Here is a 22,676-nt window from a genome sequence, read left to right on the forward strand (position 1 = left end):
GGGGTGATTTTTTAATTTTAATCCACCCGACTTTTCCAGTCCTCTCCTAACCGATGGTCTCAAATTGCCCAAATCTGTTTTTATCATTGCTCTTTGTTTTGTACTGCCATCATAAGTTCCCAAACTGGACATGAAATAATGTATTCACACTAATTTTATACATGTTCACTAAATTGATTTTTACTTTTGTTGCTGCCTATGAGAAAAGTGGTGTTTGTTTCTTCAAAACCAATCGTGTTTTGTTTTTAGTACCAACAGGAAAAAGGATAGAGATTTCATAATAAGAGTAAATGTAAGTTTAAGTTTTATGGTACTCGTATTAAAAACAAATTGAGTGTATAATCTTAATGTTTGTATGTAGAGGACGTAAACATTCATTTACATTTGAAAATGCAAATTATTATTCCATTTAATGTAAACTTTGTAAGGATAACAATGTTATTAATACCTCTATACTATAGGGAATTTAACAATGACAAGGAACATTGTGACAGTTTTGTTCAAAGTTTTTTAAATTAGAAAAATGCGAATAATGTTCTCCTGGACAGAGTGGGCGATTTAATCCGGTTCGAAAGAGTGTGTCAACCGGGAGAGAGTTAAACCTTAAATTTACAGGCCTAATGTTGTTAGTTGTGCAGTTTCTCATATTTAGGTCAGCAACTTACTGCCTTATCACTTGGCCCAACAGACATCCTCTGCAGTAGACTAAACTTATTGATCAACCATTTTATTCCAGAATCTTGACATTTGTGGCTAGTGATTTGCCGCTCCTGGACATCCATAAGTTTACTCAAATTTAAGTGACATCGGTTTTTGCTGTGTCCATTATAGGTTCAACTGGAAGGTATAAACCAGCCAGGAGTGAATCCTCCTAAATTAGTACGCCTGTACATCGAAAACATGTGTTTGTTTTCTGATAGCTGTTTCCCACAGAGAAACTGGTGATTTCCTATTAAGGCTAAAAATGCCTGAGTGGTTCCAAACTGATCCACCATAGACCAAGATCAAAATGAAGCAAATATATCAAAATGCCATTCCATAATAGTCTATGGATGTTACACATGCAATAATCAGCAAAGTTACACTTAAATTTATTGTCTAAAAGAGTTAGCACATTCACGACGATAGCTTTTTTTCCGGACTTTTGGCAAACAACCATAATCAGTTTTTTACGTCAAGCGTCTTAAGTATAACAAGTAAAGTATGTAGACTTAGCAATTGTGCACAAAAACAATATTACATTACATTTGTTTCCAATCTTTCTGTGTACCCCAAGGGGGATTCCAAAAAATTCATTTAGCTTAAAAATTAAGCAAACATGCGCCTGACAGGGTACATAATAGTCTGAAGTATTTTATTTAAGCTCGGGATCAAATTAAACAAACCAACAAAGCAGAAAAATGGAATAAAAAAAAGCTTAACAACGATCAGGTACACAATGGCAGTTGTGAAAGATCATGTGTACGCGATGGAGTATATGTCATCGTGAACGTGTTAAATGAAACACTATTCTTCTCATAGTTGTTTTAAAGAGATGTGCGGCCTTAGATAAATTCATATGTTTTATTAAATTTTTGTGCCATGGTATCTTCTTAGGCATGGCACCCACTGCGACTGGCTCATCCCAGCTGGGATAACAGCTACGGATACCAGCTATGGACTGGCCTTTTTGTGAAGTCGAAATATACACAATCAAATGAACACCCGCCCACTGCGACTAGGCCGGGCCGGTCGCAGTGGGCGCCGTGCTTTAGTGGGTAACTGCACACAATATCACTCTTAGTATAGTTTGTAAGGTTTTTGCCAGGAATACTGCCATTCAACCTCGTTGTGCAGTAGTGTTGTGGTGGTTTTTGTTAAGAAATTACAGAAAAAGAGGGATTCCGATCGAACTGTTCAACCAATTATAGAAGTAAATTTTTTAAATTGATGAGAATTTATTGTCCACAAAATTACTAATTGCAAATTTTCATTATTAATTTTAACCATAAATTCTTTAAATTAATTTTTGTTCTAGTAATAAAATAATTTTCTGAGTCTATGTATCAAATTTTATAATTTTTTAGTTTACAAATGTGTTTTTAAAATTAAAATTGGTTGAGAATTAAGGAAAACAAAGACACACAAGTAAATTTGGCCACACAGTGCTTCCATCTATTGATAAATTTTGTTACATTTTCCCGTATGTTTAGCCTACTTCTCACTCCCAAGTATGCCACTAGAACCAAAATATACTTTGATAAAGTACGAATTTACTGGTGTTTTTAGAAACGCAATTGATTACTTTTAAAGATCAGAATCAGAATCTCTTTATTAACATGAACATTGAGAACAGTTATGCGTCAGAATATACATGTGATACATGGTAATAATACATGATTTTTCATTTATGATCGATCAAGTATTAGTCTAAAGTCTGGCTGATCTCTTCGGTGAATTCTTGGAACAGTGTTGATAGAATGTTCCAATAACGACGAATTGAGTTTCCTCTTCATTGCCTTTCCAGTTAGTTGTTTGAAGGAAGCTGGGAGCTGATTGTAAAGTCGTGCTCCCATTGTTGAGGGTTTCTTGTCCAGTTCGATGTCTGACTGGCAGCGTGAGAGAGGCATTCCGGGTATTGTAGCAATGTGGTCGTGTTACCCTGGAGAAGTCCAAGCTTCTAGAATGAATTCTTGGATATATATATCGCTGTGACTGTCTTTATTTTTAGTTGTTTGAATGCTGGTCTACAGCTGTCCCTGATAATATACTGCGCCACTTATTGTGTCTATACTGTCAAGTGGTTGTTCAAATCAAATCAAATCAAAGAGAACTTTATTCATATACATCGAGTACAGAATATGTGTCAATATGTATGTAAAAATTTTATCTAGTTTAAAACATAGATCAAGATAAAAATGTCATGTCCAGTTTAAAAATTCCTCGATGGAGTAAAAAGTCCTGTCAGCAAGCCATGCACTGAGATTCCTCTTCAACGCTGACTCTCTTGTTATACTATTTTGAGGTGTCTTGGTAGGAGATTGTAAAATTTTGCACCTGCATAAGATGGCTTCTTGGTAGTCATGGTGAGTCGATGAGGTTGTAAGACGAAGTCTGTCACATTGCGGGTTCCATATGAATGAATTTCGCCCAGTCTATTGTAATCAGTGTTAAATACATGTAGAATGGTTTGTTGAATGTAAAGAGCCACCACTGTCTGAATTCCAAGGTCTTTGAAAGCACTTCTGCACGAGTCAAGATGATTTAGACCTGCCAATATTCTTACCGCTTTCTTTTGAAGTTTTAGAACTTTAGTCATATTTCCTATACTTGACCCTCCCCATATTATCAAACCATACCTCACAACAGACTCAAATAGGGCAAAATAAGCGACCCTGGCCGTTGACAGATCTGCAACAGACCTTATTCTTTTTACAATATACAGGGCAGTACTCAGTTTCCTGCACACCATGTCCACATGAGGGGTCCAGGACAGATGTTGGTCAATGATCACTCCCAGGTATTTGGTCTCGTCCTCTACTTCCACCATTGGCAACCCCTCGGTTAAGTTTGCAGCTCTTGTAAACAGGATTTGTTTAGTTTTGCTGTCATTTAGTGCAAGATCGTTCTCTTGACAATATTGTTTTGCCATATTGAAAGCAATGAAGGCCTGACAATCTAAATCATTAGGGCCTTTTTCAGCAAGTATAAGAGCTGTGTCATCAGCGTACATTGTGGTGTGGGCTTGCTCCTTTAGGTAATCTGGGAGGTCATTTGTTACCAATACATACAATACTGGACCCAGTACTGAGCCTTGAGGGACCCCTCTTGTTATATTGAGGGGTTTTGACCTAGCATGGTAAACTGTGTTATTAACTGTATATTTCAGCTCTACTAGTTGAGTCCTGTTCTTCAAATAACTATTGAACCAGTTTATTGCATTACCTTGGATTCCTAAAGTCATTAGCTTAGTAAGAAGTAAATTATGTCCCAGTGTGTCGAAAGCTTTACTTAGATCCAAGAAAATAGCAGATACTATTTTTCCAGTTTCAATTTTGGTCAATTACATTCTCAAAGAAGTCAGTGATAGCTGTGGTTGTAGATTTAGAGGATAAAAATCCGTGCTGGTGTTTACTGAGCAAATTATTGTCCATGAGGTGGGTTATTAATCTTGTTAAAACGATTTTTTCAAATATCTTGGAGATGGTTGATACAAGAGATATTGGTCTAAAGTGGCCAGCTTCTGTGCTTTGTGGTTGTTTCTTAATAGGGATTATTTTGGCAATCTTGAGGTCAGCTGGAAAAATACCCTGAGCTACGGACTTGTTCATAATATCAGTCAGAGGCAGTGTAATTTCATCAACACAGTGCTTAAGTAAGATAGATGAGACATCATCTATGCCTGCTGATGGCTTTGATTTCATTGCCATGATGGTTTTCTTAACTTCTGCCTGTGTAGTGCTATGAATAACAAATTCAGGTGCATTGGTGGTGCATTGAGGCTTCCTTGAGATATCTGAAGTTTGACCTGCTTCTTTTAGTGTTATCTCAGCTATAGTTGTAAAATAAGTATTTAGGTGCTCAGCTATTTCGAATGGATTGTTTAATTTGTTGCCATTGACTGTCAATTCAAGTGGAGTGTCCTGTTTCTTCTTATGGCGTTCATTATTAATTGTGTCCCAGACTGCTTTTGACCTGTTTTCTGAGTTGCTTATGCGGTCTACTATTGCTTGCCTTTTTAGATATTTCAGTCTCATATCATAGGCTTTTTTCTTTTCTGCTGTTTGGGTTTTAGCAGCTACGCAACCTGTGGTTTCTTCTCTATTTAAGGCTTCTAAAAACTCGGTCTTCAGTCTTTGAGCTTCTGGATCATTAAAGTGACAAGCTCTTGCATTACGCTTTGCTTTGGTTTTTTTATAAGGACATGTTAGGTTCATTGCAGAGTTAAGTATTTGGCTAAAATTTTTAAAAGCAGTGTCCACAGCTGGTGCATTAAGCACTAATCCCCAGTTAAGTCCCCTTTAAGTAGTCACTCAGGCTGTCAAGGTTATTTTTATTAAGATGTCTTCTAATTGAATAAGTTGTGGGAACAGGTGATTTCTTCAGATTCGTTGAACACAGCTTGTGCGTTGTGATCCGAAAGCCCTGTGGTCAAGACATCTACTGTGACTTCTGGTAAAGGAATGTTGGAGCAGACACAGTCAATTGATGTTGATGTAGTGCTGGTTACTCTGGTAGGTGGCAGTGATAATCTCCTAACACCATATTGTGCAAGAGCGTCATTAAGTTTCAAACAGGGACTGTCTTGAACTAGGTTGTCCACGTTTATGTCGCCAATTATAATGCTTTGGTTGAAAGGGGATTGTGTTCAAGATCTCTGTTAAGTGATCGATTGCCTCATCCAAGTTCCCAGATGGTGGTCTATAAACACCCAACACATAGATGCTCTTTTGGACCTTCTTTGATTTTGATAATGATTAAATATATCTAAACACTGAAACAAGATTGCAATGAAGGAGGAGGAGCTCTTCTTATTGGAATATCAATTTTCTATTATTTTACAAAAGAAAACTCACAATTCTCCAATAATTTGTGTATTTTACCACGAGGCCTTTCGACATCGAAGATGCCATCATCAGGAGTGAATCAACAATTTAAAACAAATATCAGCTGAGTAAAACTAACAAGATTTATATGGTTAAAAGTAAAATAAAATAAAATTAATATTAGTATATCTATAAAAGTTTTGGTCAAAAAACATAACATTTTACACACTATATAAGATAAATAACCTAATTCGAAATCCTAAAGATAAAATTTTAGATGAAAATAAAAGTGCCATTTTACAAAATTAACTGTGAAGATTGTGATAAAATTTTATATTGGCCAGACAAAAAGAACCATTAAAAAAAGATTTAACCTCTTCATGCATGAATTATTAAATAATAAAAATAAAAATGTGTTTTACTTGTTTTTCTTGTTAAATAGGCTTGTTTAATAACAAAAATAATTTGTTCAAATTTTTTTGCGTCTTAGTTAAAAAATGGTGGACCTGACGTCATATGACACCACCATGCAATAAGGAAACAAAAAATGAATGTTACCTTTTTTATAATTTGTTTTATTTTCTGGTATATGTGCATTAAATACGTACTATGTTTAAATTATAAATGTATAAAAAACGTATTTAATCTCTTAACATTAAATATTCTCACATTTTGTAAAATAAAAAAAATGTTTATTTAAAAAAAAATTAAATTTCAAAACTAAAATCAATTTATTTATTGAAATATCCATATAAGAACATCCTATTTACTATGGAAAGCTTCCATAAAGTGTGGACATACATGTAAACCACAAATGTTTTACACTGGAATCTGGTTTTTTTTCTTGCAGTGTTCAAAACGGCATCGCTGCTCCCTGGCGTTTTTGACTTTCGATGGCCAGTGGTCAACTTTGTCGTATCTCAGTTCCGGAATTATGCTTACTGGTTACTTTTTTTTAAGAGTTGGAGTGTTGTTAGGAGACATTGATGAGGGCCTTCCTCTCTTCTTCGTGTCCACATAACCCTTTCGCAATGAGGGTAAGGGGCTACAGATGATTTGAAAGACAACAAGTCCATTTTTCCATCAACCGATTTCGTGTAAGCACAAACCAGGCATTCACTAGGGACACATTTAAGAGGTGAGCAAATACTCTAAGGTACCACTTCTTAGACTTGATGCCATGGAGGGTAATGTGCTATCATTCTGTTCGCCATGTCAACTCCTCCCATGAAGGTGTACTCAGATATAGCATGAGGCCGAGTGATCGTTATAACTTCTTGGATTTTCCTGTATTGACTGAAAATTTTGAAAATCTGTGCAAATTTCAGGAAGATCTTCTGGTATTTCAATACCTTCTGAAATATTCTGTTGGGCAACATCAACTTCAAATAGTTCATCACCTGAGAAACTACACTCCTCATCCTCTGACCCAGATGGAATAATATTCTCACTATGGTAATTCCAAGTATTCGGCAATATCACTATCATTCCAAGACAGTAGTATCCATGTTTTCTTACACCTACGAAGAAGAAAAAATAAAATAAGTGAAACTATACCAATCAGTAATGGGCATCGGCATAGTTTTCACTTATTGCATGGTGGCGTCATTTGCCACTCATCAATAATTTGTGGCTAATTTTTATTATATTAGCAATTTCAAAAATATATTTATTAAATATGTTAGTATATAATACCTAAAAAACAGAACATAATTTTTCTTAACTGATAAAAATTCCTCAATAATCAGGAAAAAATTATGAAACTGCCAAAATAACCTCTCACTAATAGCAACAATGCTGTACTGAATAAAAATGGATGAAAATGAACTATTGCTTTCAATGTGCTGTAGAGTGGCTTTTGCTAGTACCTATGAACCCTTGAGTGAACTATATGAGATAGAGGACAGTTTGGAGTACATCTTACATTTTATATATATTTATTTATTTAGTGGTGTCAAATGACATCGTCATGCATGAAGAGGTTAAAGAACACGAAAGATATTATAAATATGGACAAACTGGAAAAATCTGCTATTGCCCAACATGCATTTGAAAACAAACCACACCTTTAAAAACTTTACATTATTAAAACAAGTCCATAAACAAGAAGAACTCGACGCATATGAAACATTATACGTAACAAAACATAAAGATAAAATATTAAACAATGATTTTGGACCGATTCAAAATTCACCATTCCTTTTAAAATATAACTAAATGATCAAAACTACATATACTAATATTTATTTCATTTGACTTTTAAATATATAAATTTTGTATTAAGTTTTACTCAGCTGATATTTGTTTTAAATTTTTGATTCACACCTGATGATGGCATCTTCGATGTCGAAAGGCCCCCCACCCCCCCCCCCCCCCACCCCCCCCCCCCCCCACCCCCCCCCCCCCCCACCCCCCCCCCCCCCCACCCCCCCCCCCCCCCACCCCCCCCCCCCCATAGATGGATATATTAGAATGGTATGCTTTGATCAAAATGCCAAATACAGTTATATCAGATATTATAGATTATGTCTCTTGAAGAGTGTTTTAGTTCACAAAAGGCCTTCGAAATGCTCAGTGCACGCTCCATGCTTATTGAGGTTGCCAAGGAAGTATTTATAAACCTCGGCAGAGGGAGGCAAGCACCCTTTGTCTTACTCCAACCACCTGCTCGTCAGTTCTGCGTCTCCTGCAGAGCCATAACCAAATATATTCGTGGCGTGTCTTGTATTACTGTTTTCCTTTTCCTCGGTTGTCACGATTGTGCATCTACTACGTATCTCGTTAATGTTCTTCATCGTGTGGTAGTGTTATGATTAGTTTGAAATATTTACCTTGTTTTATAGTAAAATGTAATTAAACTTTTCAGTAAATGAGATTTAAATTTATTTTAAATAAACAGTTTTGAAAATAATTTTCTTATTTTTATCAATAAATATGCTAATTTTAAGTAAAATGCCCTGTTTTATTCTTTTTGTTTGTTTTACCTTTTATAATTTGGTTGTAATAAAAAATAGCTTTGAACTTAAAGAAACAAAATTCTTTTAATTGCCTTGGCGTTATAGAAAAGTTAACGGATTTATTAGTGGGGTGCAGAGTCAAAATAATGTCTTGTGTAAAATTTGGGACGATTGATAATGGGTTTTAAAATTAATTACAGAACTAGTAGAAATGGCTGAAGAGTTGAAGCTGGCTCTAAAGGTGAGAGGACATGTCCAATTTCACCGATCACCATGGGGACAAGAGCGGCGCCTACCATGGAGATGAAGTGCGTTGCTACGCGTTCATCGCGCCTGAGACCTCCTTCGCTACTAGGGCCAACACTCTACCAGAGTACTGTCGGATGAACAGAGAGGTGAATGCTATGGGGATTGCCTTCATATAAAAAGACAAATTTCTGATCGACTGACTAATCATTAATTTTTCTACCTCCCATGTAACTGGAGAGGTGATATTTAGCAAGTGAACATTTTCAGAATAAGTATATTATTACAGTATTAAGATATTTGGTTTGATTGTATTTTGAAGTTATCATCCCATTTTTGGCCTTATAAATGGGATCATTTAAATGATTGTGAGATGACAAATATGTAAACAATGAGTTCCTGACAAATTTCTGCTCAGGATGCTTCTGGAATAAAGCAAATTAATAAAATTATAACGTAGTACTTACATACTATCTTATGAAAGATGGTAGTAAGGATGAATTATTCTTCCATAATTATATGACAATGCTCAGATAACAGTCAAAAAATTACTATCCTGATAGGACCCAATCATCCAGATATGTTCCATTAGGTTGGAATGGATTTTTAAGATGGAAATGTTGTACCTTTTGTAAGTATAATGTAAGTTACTGAAAATCTCTAAAATTTGTAATGTGGTAATTTAAAAGGAGGGAAATTCCTATCCCAAAGAATATTTGTCCTTGCGGAACTGAAGATATTTTAAATGGGGATATTGACTATAAACTAGGAACTGACGATATTTTTAATGCTGATATTGACTATAAACAAGGAACTGACCATATTTTAAATGCAGATAGCTTTACTTTTGAAATGGTGAAGAATTAATTCTAAAATCACCCTTAAGAGAGCAGGTCGATGTTTCTTTCGACTGTTGGGACTAGATTAAGTACTTTGTTATCGTTGTTGATGTGTAAAGTCGGATAGAAAGCAATGGTCACCAGCAATGCTCTGTGACTCGGTATGCGCCTATAGACATGTTCAGCTAAATCATGTGTGTTTGCAAAGTTTTCGTCGGTTTAGAAACAAACTGTTGTTATTCTAATGGTGTTTAGTTTGTTTTTACTGAGTTGTAGTGTAGTTGTTTGTTACGATAGCTAATCCAGACAATCCAAATTTTGATGAACTTGTAGTTAACATTATGAACACTTCATTCTCAAGTGTGATCAATTTTGATACTGTGAGCAATAAAGAAGACAAAAATATAATTCTTCATAACTTAAGTGAAAGTGATGAGGAGATAAATGTTAATGAGGAACCTCTTTTATTCTAAATAAAAAACCATTATTAGTCTGATTTTTCAATTTCTATAATTTTACTGACTGATAATTATATGTACGAATAATACACAAAAATCGGCAAAATCAGACACATAAAAAATTACATGTTCAAGGTTCCCTAAGACTACTCCACCAAAACGCTCAGTACGCAACCAACAAATTGGATGAAATTCAGCTGATGTGTGAGGAGCTGAAATCAGACATTCTCGTTGTAACCGAGAACGGTTTTAACAACGAAAACCTTGAACTATGCAAAATTCCAAATTACAAATTGGCAGAAGCGTACTGTCGCCAGACCTCCAAAGGAGGTGGTGTAGCAATTTTTCTGAGACAAAATTTAGTTTTCACAAAATTTCCAATCAAAGTAACGACCGCGAAAGATTTCGAAGTAGTTGGGATCAAAGTACAAACTAACAGGTCAACATTAATTGTGATAGGGATTTACAGGTCTCCCAGTGGAAATGAAGATCAGTTTTTTTCAAAATTCGAAGCGTTACTAACTGACCTGACTAATCATCAATACGATTACGTCTTGATGGGAGATCTCAACGTGGATGCGATGGACAGCAACCATCCATCCACCAAGCGACTAGTCGATCAAGGCTGAGGTCATTTGGCCTTGAACTCCTGGTCAAAACTCCAACGAGAGTGACGGCCACAACACAGTCGGCTATTGATAATATCATTACGAACATTGAAAATGTCACAGTGTCGGTGGTCAACACAGCTATCTCGGACCACTATGGCCAAGAGGCTGTCATTAGTGGAAAACAAATCGTGAGAGAACCAAAAAACTATCAAAACAATAAGAGACACAAGGCCAGAAAATATCGCTCTCCTCAACGCTTCCCTTTCAAAAGAAGAGTGGAATTTTCTAAATTTGTCACATCCCGTAGAGCAGCAGTTCCAAATTTTCAATGAATGTTTGAGTTTCCACCTCAACACCTGTTGCCCTACAAAAACGGTTAAAGTTCGTCCAAAGAAGGTAAACAATACTTGGATCACCAAAGGTATTCTGGTTTCGAGAGAAAAACTCAAGTTTTTCTCTGAAATAAACAAAAAAATCAGCCAATGAACAGTTCAAAATCTTTTTTCGAAATTATAAAAAAATTTACAGAAAGGTGATCCAAGCTGCAAAAGCGTATGATGTCTCAAAATCAATTATTTCTTCAAAAAACGTTTCCAAAACTGTATGGGGCATCATTAACAATAAACATCAAGAATTTAAGCAAATCACAGTCAAAATTGGGGACACACTTGTGAGTGATGCTTCGAGGGTTGCCGACGAGTTTAACGGCTTTTTTGCGTCTGTTTGCTTGTGGATGGGGCCCTCTTCCATCAATGCCACAGGGGAACCCCACGCGTAGACAGAGCCCAATAGCCTCAATGGCTCTGACTCCCGTAGTTGAGGAAGAGCTCGATAGAATTATTCAAGAACTCCCAGCCAAAAAATCAAATGATCTAGAATTGAGATCCATGTGGTTAATAAAAAAATGTTCAAGGCATATTGTAAAACCACTCACTCAATTAGTCAATTTGTCTTTTAACTCAGGAGTTTTTCCCTCACTCCTAAAAATTGCAAAAGTGCATCCAATTTTCAAGAAAGAAAACCCCTGTTCAATAAATAACCATCGGCCCGTCTCAATTTTGCCTATCTTAAGCAAAATATTTGAAAAACTTTTTCTAGCGAGAATGCTTTACTTTTTAAATAAAAACAACCAGCTTTCTGAACACCAATTTGGATTCAGGAAAAATAAATCGACAATAGACGCAGTGGTGAGTCTGGTTGATATGGTTGTAGAGGGGCTAGAACGTCAGGATCACACATTAAGTGTGTTCCTTGACCTTTCTAAAGCATTCGACTGCGTTGACCATGAAGTACTGCTTGACAGACTACAATCTCATGGCATCAGAGGCGTGCCGCTCTTATGGCTTAAATCATTTTTAAGTCAGAGAGCTCAAGTGGTTCAGATCTCAAACCAATTTTCCAAACCAATGCAACTGAGTTATGGAGTTCCCCAGGGCTCTATACTCAGCCCAATCCTTTTCCTGTTGTATGTCAACGACGTATATTCATCGCTGCTGCATGGGAAAATCGTGCAGTATGCTGATGACACGACTCTCTGTTTCAGAGATAACTCACAAGAAGGTTTGGAACTACAAACCTTTGTCGATATCAACAATTGTGTTCAATATTTCAATAGCCTCAACCTTCAAACAAATTCTTCGAAATCCAACGTGCTAAATTTCGCACTGCGCCCAGTGGACTCCCAGTGTGGGTCAGCTGTCATGTTGGCAGATTCCATATTGGAAGAAGTCTACTCCGCAAAATTCCTTGGAATACTCCTCGATCGAGGGTTGACATGGAATAACCACATTGACCATGTGTGTACCAAACTGTCCTCAGGAATATATGTTTTGAGGTCCTTGGCCCGGTATTGCCCCAGTCAAGTATTGATTGCGGCATATTATGGGCTAATTCACTCTCACCTTTCCTATGGGGTAGTGTTGTGGGGGGCCTGTGCAGGCAATAATTTCCTGAGGGTGTTCAAATTACAAAAAAAGCGATTCGTATTATCGCAAAGTTGAATTTCAGAGAGTCGTGCAGGACAGCATTCCAAAATTTGAAACTGTTGACTTTGCCCAGTCTCTACATTTTAGAAACATCTTTGTTCTGTTTGTCTAAATGTGCCCTTACCAGGGGACGTGACATACACGGGTATGAGACTAGAGGCAGAGATAACTACCGAACTGGAAGACACAGAATGGTAGTTTATGAGCACTTGCCTTCACAGGCAGGTGTTCACTTCATCAACAGATTGCCAAATTCTATGAAAAACGCCCAAACGCCCAAGGCGTCAAAAGCTCGTCTTAAGCGCTTTCTGGTGTCAAAGGCATTCTACAGCGTTGACGAGTTTCTGGCGTTTAACTGGGAGACCGCCCAATTCGATAACTGACTCCAGCGCTGTAAGTGGGTTGAAATTGGCGAAGGATGAATGAGACTGGAATGTATGAAAAATTATGTAAGTTTGAATGTGGTAGTTGTGTGGTATGAGAGTTTAAAATTTAGAAATAATTATGACGTTTGCCATACAATGTGAACAAATTGTTGCGAGCAATTAAAGATTTGATTTGATTACTAAGAACATCATAGTTTGAGTATGTATTTTTTAAAATATTTTACGTGCAATATTTTGTGTGTTATTTATTTTGTATATTATAACGATTTGTTTATACAACTCCAATTCAGTTATTCTAAATAAACAAGGTTTTATAAGTACAGTATTTTAGTTTTGCCTTTTTATCCTATCATATGAACTTCACATTTTTACATGTAACTATCTATGCAAATTGTTACTGAACTTAGTAATTTTGTTGTACTAATTATATGATTGTGATTGAACATCATCTGAATGTACGTAATTTAAATTTGTCTCCAAGAGTAATCTTTGAACAGATTGTGGAGCGATGGTCAGCACTATCAGGGGGACAGGATATAGCTGCAGTCGCCTCAACAGCCACAGTGGCTAGCAACCAGCTGGATCCATCGTGTCTGGTAGGCGACCGAGCAGTGGTGTCCGAGCGTACCGCGGTCAAGGGCTCCGTACTTGGACCGCAGACCACGATCAGACCTCGTACCAGGGTCTTCAACAGCATCCTCATGGCTGGCGCCAGCATCGGTGAAGGGTGAGTACGGTTTTATTTTTTTTAGTTATGCTGTTAGGTATAGTGTAAGAGAATGTTCAGTGATAAGACACTGGGAATGTAACATTCCATTTGACAATGGTGTGTTTGTGTGTATTAATGGACTTTGAATATGGAATCCTCCATTACCAATGTCCACCAATAGTTGTTGGATAAACTAACATTAGAGAATGCGACACAGGATATATAAGAAGTGCAGCACATAAACTGCTACCTAAACGACTAACAAAATAAAAATAATCCAATCATTGGTGTCTTCAAAAGGTTCAAATTCAAATTCTTTATTCAGCATGTAGACAGAGTTAACAATGTATATGCCAAGTCAACAAATCATAACAAAATATAATAATGTCTCTCAATAAAATAATTTTACTTTTTCAAGTTTACACTATCTTATCAGCTAAAAAGTCCTTAACAGAATAGTAAGCCTTCTCGATCAACAACCATTTCAATTTTTTTCTAAAAACTGTGTAATCTCGGACTAATCTTAAGCTTAATGGAAGACTGTTAAAAAGAATTACTGCTGAATATTTTAAATGATTTTCAAAAAATGAGGTGGAGTGTGGCGGGATATTCATAATGCATCTGGGTTTACTTCTTGTTCCATACATGTGAGTCAGAAAAAATCTATTAAAAAGGTGAAAGTTTTTATGAAGAAATGATAAGGTTTCCAGAATATAAATGGAAGGAAAAGTTAAAAGTTTGTTGGAGGAAAAAAGGTTAGCACATGAGGTTTCTGGATGGGACATGACAAATTATTCTTAAAGCTTTCTTTTGAAGCCTAAACACAGACTTAGTTTTGGTGCTTTCAGAACCCCAAATGGAAACCCCGTAAGATATGAATGGATAGATGATGCCATAATAAGTAGCAGTAAGAATTTCAGTTGATGCGAAACGAGCCAGATTTCTGAGCACAAAAATACCCTGACTCAGCTTCCTACATACATGCTCTATATGGAGATGGAAAGACAAATTGCAGTCAATAATAAGGCCAAGAAATTTTACGGAGCATTCTGAGAAAACAGCTTCATCACCCAAATGAATACTGAGCAAACTTTTGCTTGAATGGCTGTTAATTAAAAATTCAATGAGTGTAGTTTTTGAGACATTTACTTGAAGACTGTTTTGCTCAAGCCAATTAACAAGTGCATTCCCTTCTAAGAATGTGTCGAGTTCCAGGTGATCTCTGGAGGAATTAGAAAACGTTAGTGACGTGTCATCTGCATATAGGCACAAGTTTGGCACAGTTAAGCCCTTACAAAGATCGTTGATAAAGATTAAAAAAAGGACAGGGCCCAAAATTGAACCTTGGGGCACGCCCTTGCTGATAGTTCCTTTCGTGGAAAAACTATTGCAGATGTTATTTGACGCATCAATAGAACTAACCTTAACAAACTGTGCCCTTTTGACCAGATATGATTGAAACCACTGAAGTGCGACACCTCTAATCTCCATGATAGACAATTTATTTAGAAGAAGAACGTGATCAACTAAATCAAAGGCTTTAGTTAAATAAAAAAATAAGCCACTAGACCGGTTACCCGAGTCAATAGTATCAACAATGTTCTGCACGACACAGAACATTGCGTCAACAGTACTTTTCCCTTGGGTGAACCCATATTGATGTTGAAACATCAGCTTGTTGTGCTGTAGGAAACTCCAAAGCCTTTTTAATACTATTTTCTCTATAACTTTAGAGAAGGTTGAAACTACAGAAATCGGCCTGTAATTTGAACAGTCCACATTGCAGCCTTTCTTGTACAATGGGGTGACCATAGCGAGTTTCAAACAGTCAGGAAATATACCCATTGAAAATGAATGATTAATCAATTCACTGAGTGGCTCTGCCAGCTCTAAGACTACGTTTTTCAACAAAGCAGATGATATTCCATCTAAACCAGTGGAATTCTTTGATTTTAGGCTGCGAACTGACTCAGCAATCTCCATAGGATTAGTAGGCGACAAGAAAAACGAATTCAGAGGACATGTGCTCAAGGCAAAAGAGCTAATATTAGGCGGAACCTTGTTGGACTTATCACCCACATTAAGAAAATAATCATTGAAAATATTACACACTTCTGAGGGATCATTAACAACCTCTCCTAAATTATTCCTGATTTCTGGTTTTTGGTACTTTTTAAAGTCATGTGAACCTTGACTCTGATTAACGATCCCCCAAAGTGTTTTGGTTTTATTAGATGACGTTCTGAGCCGCTTAGCCACACTATCAGACTTGAGTTTCAGAATAAGCTTACGATACAACTTCTTGAGGCCAAGATATCTTTGCCTAAGGGGGTGGACAGAAGGCAAATCTTTCGATTCCAAGTAAGAGGATCTTAACTGTTCCCTAACCCTTATCGCCTCACCATCTAGCTTAATCCTACACTTGTCCCTACTCTCTGAAGTACTTCTTGAGAGTACTCTCTTGTACTTTCAGAGACACAGATTGTTTTCTTGACTTTTGACCCCAAAATAAACAGGTGTTTGTTTTCTTTGGACCAAAAGGAACCCATGTACCAATTTTCAAGTTTTTACCACATTTCTATCAAGTATTATTGCACAGATGGGTCAGACACACAGATAGATGGACTGTCCTCAGGCCTTTTGACCTTAAAACCAATAAGATTCTTGGACCTTTTCACCTTAAAACCAATAAGGTTCTTCCTTGGACCATGAGGAACTTAAGTTTCAAGTCCCTAGGACCTTTCTATCAAGAGTCATTGCACAGAGAGACGGACTTCTCTTTGACTTCAAAATCAATAGGGTCCTTCATTGAACTAAGAGGAACCCAAGCTCCAAATTTCAAGACTCTAGGACCTTTGTATCAAGAGTTATTGCTATACAGACAGACGACACGATTTCAGTAAGGCCCTGTCGGATCCTTATTAAAAGTGAATGTATAAAAAAATAATGGAACTGCCATTGATAAAACTACTACTAAATAATTGGCAAATTATATTTAATGAGTCATACATTACTACTTTGCCGTTTCGTTAGGGAGTAAGATAGGTCAAGTATTACGACTTTGCTAGTTCTAGAGACCCTACCTAATATTTTGAGCAGGAAAGACACCAGCTGTTATGGTTTGCGGTTGTCTGAGGAATGGCCGAATTGAATGTTGTGTGGGTCTAACCGGCACAATGTAAGAATTTATAAATAAGACTGTAATTAGTTCTCCGTAATCAAAAAAATGCTCTTCTACAGGCTGGTATCACTGTTACAGATGTGCGGTGGTCAACTGTATTCTCTGTGATGAGGCTGTTGTTGAGGATGGGTGCGACCTAAAGGATTGTCTGGTTGGAAGTCGACAAATAGTGCCTAGTGGAGGTGAGTGATGTAGCCTAATGATCAATATTGCGTAGGGCTTCACCTCTTCCACAGGTTGGACCTCGAAGACAGGAGTTGGGATGGTAATGTCATCAGAAGTTCAAGATAGTGATGGAAACTCTAAACTTTTTAGTGCCAAGAGCCTATATATAGGCTCAACCTGTTGTTATAAAACGCCAAGAGCCTTTATTTAGGCTCAAACTAGGTTGGTGGTGAAATGCCAAGAGCCTTTATTTAGACTCAAACTAGGTTGGTGGTGAAACGCCAAGAGCCTTTATTTAGGCTCTCAACATTAATAAAGGCTCTGAGGGGGTACTGTTAAAAATTTTTCATGCAGTACACAACCATTTATTAACTAATATCAATAAAATTAGTACTGATTAATGCATTTTATGTAAAATGTACTATAGCAAGTAGCACTCCATATACATTCATATAATATTTAAACAAAATAACAATACACACTAAAATGTTTTATCTAACGACATGCGTTTCTATGGTAAAAGTCAGTTTTGTACTTTGTTTACTAATAAATAATATATGAACTGTGTGTATTATTTTACCAAATTTTCACAGGTCTTTCTCAATTAAATATATTACACTATAATACAGAGGTTTGTTGAGTAAATATTTTTCAGGCATTTATTGAGCTCTTAATTTACGCACATAAAATGGAAAAGTATGAAAAACTTTTAAAGGTACACAATTATAACAGATCAAAATTTCATAAATTCCATTACATGTCATTGTTCTCCTATTAATAACGAAAAAAATGAGGTCAAAATCATTAGTTTATCATAAAATTTAGTGTAATGAGAACGATTTATATCTATGTGTGTCTAATTCGTAAAATTACTCTGGCGCTACTGCGACATACCTAGCGGCTATGCTGCCACGCCTGACAGGACAACCCGGTGTTATGTGATGTGACCTGCCCAATATGCTTGGCACTAAAAGGGTTAACCATACGCATTCAAAGGCAGTATTTACAATTTGTCCTTGCAGCTAGTATGGCCAGCTCTACTGGCCGTCACCATTTTGTCGGAAGTACGGATTAGTTATTGCTGTAATGTTATCTCAGCTCGTATGTCCAAGATATAATACGTCCATAGCTCGTTTGACCATCACTGGCCACTAAACATAACGGTTTTTTTCTAATATTCTCTTTGTATTATAATGGATAGAGAGTGCTGAAACCTATCGAGGAGCTTTATTTTTAAATAACTTTTTTAAGAAAAGTAGTAAATTTTTAATTTTTAATTCTTCTCTAAACATTGACTTTGCAAATAAGACAAATAATGCGTAGTGGGCGTGTACACTGAAAGTGATAAAAGGAGTAGAAACCTAGGAAATTTTACTTGAAATGTGTGCTAACTATTCTTGACTACACATAGGCATGTATTTTTAAAATTTTTATTCCGTAAAAATATTTAAAGCTGAGAAAAATGAAAAATATAACATAACTTTAAAAGCCTACTTTATAACATTTTATTTACATATCTTTGATAACAATATACGTATAAGAGTTAAATTTGCCAAATGTATGTTTATCTTTGTATTAGAAAGATTCATTAAAACAAATTTTAAATTATTTTTAATTTCTTCTTAAAACATTTTAAATTACTATGCAAATACAAGGAGGAAACTGAAAAGTAATTCCGATCTGGGGAGGCATACAACAAGTATGGCCACCGAACTGCCAATGAGAGTAGCACAGCCATCTGTACTGGCCTTACGAGTTGTGAGGACAAACTACGGCAAACCTAACGCAAGCTATCTGCAACCTTGGAGTGCTGCTTGGTGATATGGACAGTTTTGAATACTGTAAGGCAAAGGTAGGAAAACACAATGGCGTACTAAATGTTTGCAACAAAACGTGAAAATTAGTATTTTTGGCGCCATTAAAAGGACAATGACTTGCAACATTGTATAATTGTTTGGTTTGTTTACCTTAGGAAATGTCGTGAAAGTAAATAATGCTTTTAATTCGAAAAAAATATATTACACTAAATATAAACATGAGTTTCTTCTTACATTTTATGAACAGTCTTTTATTCTTGTTTTTCAGAAAAACATTCCAATGAAGTTCTGACAGATGATGAGCATCTCATTGAAATCCTGTAACCATCTGCATCTTATGTTGACACTGCATCTAGGGTACGATGATTTGTAAAAATTTATAGAATAAAAAAGTTTTATTACCTTGTAGCTGTCTGACAAAAACCTTTATAGTGAATATCCTGTCATAGAGTTTTATCAATTACTGTAATTAAGAATTTAAAGGTGCTGTTATAAGTATAACTAGCAGCTTCACACACAATTCCATAGGTTTTGCACCTGTATGAGCAATTCTGGTTCGAGTGAATTGTATTTGACACCAATGTTGAGTTTTCTTTTTTCCCACGATCAAGAAAATATGTTAAAAGTGTGTATTTATGGTCATTGAAATTTAATCCGATCCTATTTTTTTTTTGTTCCATAGCCGATTTTGCTTCTTTCCAGATTAATAAAATATATTATACATACACAGCACAGAGAAGCCTACTTTTGTCAAAAACAACTAAGATAGGTGTCATAATCGTCTTTATATGTATAGTAAAAGTTAAACTACATTGTCTCATATCTGCACTGTTAGCAGTTACCCACTGCTTTCCACGCAATCCAGTAGGTGTTGCTCGTGTATGACCACTGCTGGTTCGAGTGAATTATATTTCCTACACCAATGTTGAGTTTGCCTTGTTGCCACAATCAAGAAAATACATATAAGTGTATATTTCTGGCCATTGTAATTTACGTTGTTCTTAGTAGGTTTTGTTCCATACTTGATTTTTACCTTGTTTCTTGATCAAGAAAATATATATCACAGATCAGAGAAGCCTACTTCTTTCAAAAGTGAACTAAGATGGATTTTATATCAGTCTTCAAATTTATAGTAAAAGTTAAAATAGTATCAGTGTCTTTTATATCTAATACAAAAGACACATATTTGCTAAACATGTACAGCTAAAAGTACATTATCAATGACATTATATAAGTGTTTGTTTCTTTAAACTGAAAAATATTGTCAATATTTTAGAGCATTTAGAGCTGGAATTGGTATATTAGTTCAATAGCAGAGTGCAGCGAACTATCATCTAGCATTGTTATTGCCAACTGCTTCAAAGGGGGTTTTTGTAGTCAAATTCAGACCATCCTGTCTTAGGATATTTTCTGAGGTAAATGAATACTTACCTAATCGCTGAAATCTAAAACGATATGAAAAATAATCGTTATTTCTTAGAAACTTTACTCACTATAAATGTAAACAAATTGGAAATAACAAACAACGTTCACACATAACTTGATTATGTTAGACATGCCCTTTTAATTAACCCTTCCCACGCGGCAAACGGATATATCCGTACCTAATTTTGACCGAAATGCAGTAAACGGATATATCCTTCAAAGTCTATTTTGTGTTATTTAATAAATTGTAGTTGCCGTGGAATCCGCTAGAGTTCAAGGGAGTGTTGAATACTTGTTCCGAAAAGCAGATGTTACAGTTTGAACCTCATTGGCACATCGCAGTGGTGGGAGGGCGTGGCTTTGTCCCTCGTGGCGTGATTTTGCCTCAGTCTGCGGTGAACCATTACGCGGTAAACGGATATATCCCGGCACGGCATATTTTAGTGTTTAACGCCGTTTTGCCATATTTCCTTACTTACTGTTCGTGTTCCTGTTGTATTTAGCATTATATTATCTTTTTATTTTGTTGTTATTACTATATTTGTTGAAAATATTTTTAGAAATTCAAGTAAAAAGGTTGTTTTTCAATTTTATGTACATTTTTAAAATTTGTAAAAAAATATAGGGGTCTGATTATTTTGTGATACTGTATTATTTTTTTATTCCTAATAGCCACCACTAACTAAAAAAAAATTAGAGTTGGTAAAATCTAGAAAAAAATTGTAAAGTTAATTACACGTTATGAGTCAAAATTGAAAGATAAATTCCGCGAGGGAAGGATTAATATTTCACAACTTTAGAGACAAAGATGGGCTGTTTCGCTTCTTTAAAAGACCAGTGGGGTGTAGCTCGGAGGGATTTTTGAAATAAGAATAGGCCTATATTCATCCCAGGGACTGTAAGAATGCCCATGTAAAATTTCAGTACAATCGGTAATAGCGTGAAAGCAAAACAAACAAACAAAGGGACTTTTCCATGTATAATATAATTAGGATGTCCAAATTTAACACATTCACTGTACGTGGTAAGCTGTCACCCCATGGCAGTATTGTGGACCAGTGTCTAGCCATCACCACTTTGGCTGTATATACTCAGAATGATGTATACTCTTTCAGTTCCAATATGGGATTTGTGGGAAGTTGTTACATAAAATAAATCTATTCACCAAATCCCTTTTATAAGGATGATTATGTGTTGAAATTTGTCAAAAGCAAATTTAAAAACTTGCATACTTTATAGATTTACTTAAACTGAAGAAATTTAAAAATTATACTTCATTGTTGCTTGGTTACACTTTCCTTGAAAATTTCACTGGTACACTTATTGGAATTTTGCCCATCACATCCTTCCTCACCAAAAATGTTCAGTAAGTACGTAATAAATCATGACAGATTATAAGTGTTTTGGAAAATGCATGAAAAATTGTGAAAAGATTTGTCAGAATCCCTCGGACCACACAAATAAGAATTGTCATTTAAAAAGATTTTGCTGTTGCTATGATTCTTCCGCTTGTAAATTTGCTGAGAAAGAGGCCCCCGAGCCTAATGTGTGTGAAGTTTGCTGCTGTCTGTTGAAAAACTGTGTTTGCCAAAAGAAAAATCAACACAGAGAAAGTAGACATAAAAAGCCGCAATGTAACAAACGGTTGGAGAAGGAGAAATCACCGGAGCAAAGAATATGTGAACTGTGTTGTCACCTGTTGAAGAACTGCAAGTGCAGATCAAGTAGTCCCGGGCTGAGTAGTGGTATTCGTGGACCCAGAACTCTGTGCGAGGATCTTCCGTTGTATGACGAGAGGTCTCACCTGATTGGCTACATCAAGCGAGGAGCAGTGATTGATGACCCGTCATGTGTCCGCAGCAGAGACCCGGTTCAGACCAGCGGTTCGGTGTCGGAGACCGGTTTACGGTCACGGTTGCCCACCACAGAGCGAGGTTGCATGGCTAGCTGCCGCTACGCTGAGGGGGTGAGGAACGACAACCGAGCAGCGTATGTCTCGTGTTGGACTACAAAGTCGGCCTTCGAACATGCCTCCACTGGTGAGCCAGATACTCGACACAGGAAACATAAACGGAATCCTTGTCATTGTTCAAAATAAGACAAATATTGTTGACTGAAATAAATTCTACTTGTCGTTGAACTAAGTAACTTTTTACAGGACAAATTGACAGTTTTCATATTTTACAAATCAAACTCAACTGAGGAGATGGCAATTAGGGTACCATTGTAGGTTAGCAAATCCAGAGAACCACCTACTCTAAGCATAAGATCATTTTCTTGCTTAACCCTTTGCTTTTCTTGTAGGCCTACTAAAGAACTGGAAGTATGAATTGTTTAGATCCACTGAATCCTTGTGAACTGTCCCCAGTATG

General features: G+C 36.2%; 1 protein-coding gene across 1 annotated transcript; it reads left to right on the forward strand.

Moving 5' to 3' along the window:
* The first annotated feature begins 8,733 nt into the window (after window positions 1–8,733).
* LOC124358977 (translation initiation factor eIF-2B subunit gamma-like) lies at window positions 8,734–19,287 on the forward strand. The gene is made up of 4 exons (XM_046811271.1): window positions 8,734–8,877; window positions 13,505–13,734; window positions 16,976–17,079; window positions 19,148–19,287. Exons 1-4 carry the CDS (start codon window positions 8,734–8,736, stop codon window positions 19,201–19,203), a joined length of 534 nt encoding a protein of 177 aa, XP_046667227.1. The 3' UTR covers window positions 19,204–19,287.
* The last annotated feature ends 3,389 nt before the right edge of the window (window positions 19,288–22,676 follow it).

Source organism: Homalodisca vitripennis, chromosome 4 (genome assembly GCF_021130785.1).
Source record: "Homalodisca vitripennis isolate AUS2020 chromosome 4, UT_GWSS_2.1, whole genome shotgun sequence".
Lineage (NCBI taxonomy): Eukaryota > Metazoa > Arthropoda > Insecta > Hemiptera > Cicadellidae > Homalodisca > Homalodisca vitripennis.

What these genes read in the sequence shown, in the direction of transcription:
- LOC124358977 (XM_046811271.1), top strand. Translation starts at nt 8,734, where the DNA reads ATGTCCAATTTCACCGATCACCATGGGGACAAGAGCGGCGCCTACCAT. An exon ending in GGCGCCAGCATCGGTGAAGG is followed by an intron (nt 13,735 to 16,975) that starts GTGAGTACGGTT and finishes TCACTGTTACAG; the next exon opens with ATGTGCGGTGGTCAACTGTA. An exon ending in ACAAATAGTGCCTAGTGGAG is followed by an intron (nt 17,080 to 19,147) that starts GTGAGTGATGTA and finishes CTTGTTTTTCAG; the next exon opens with AAAAACATTCCAATGAAGTT.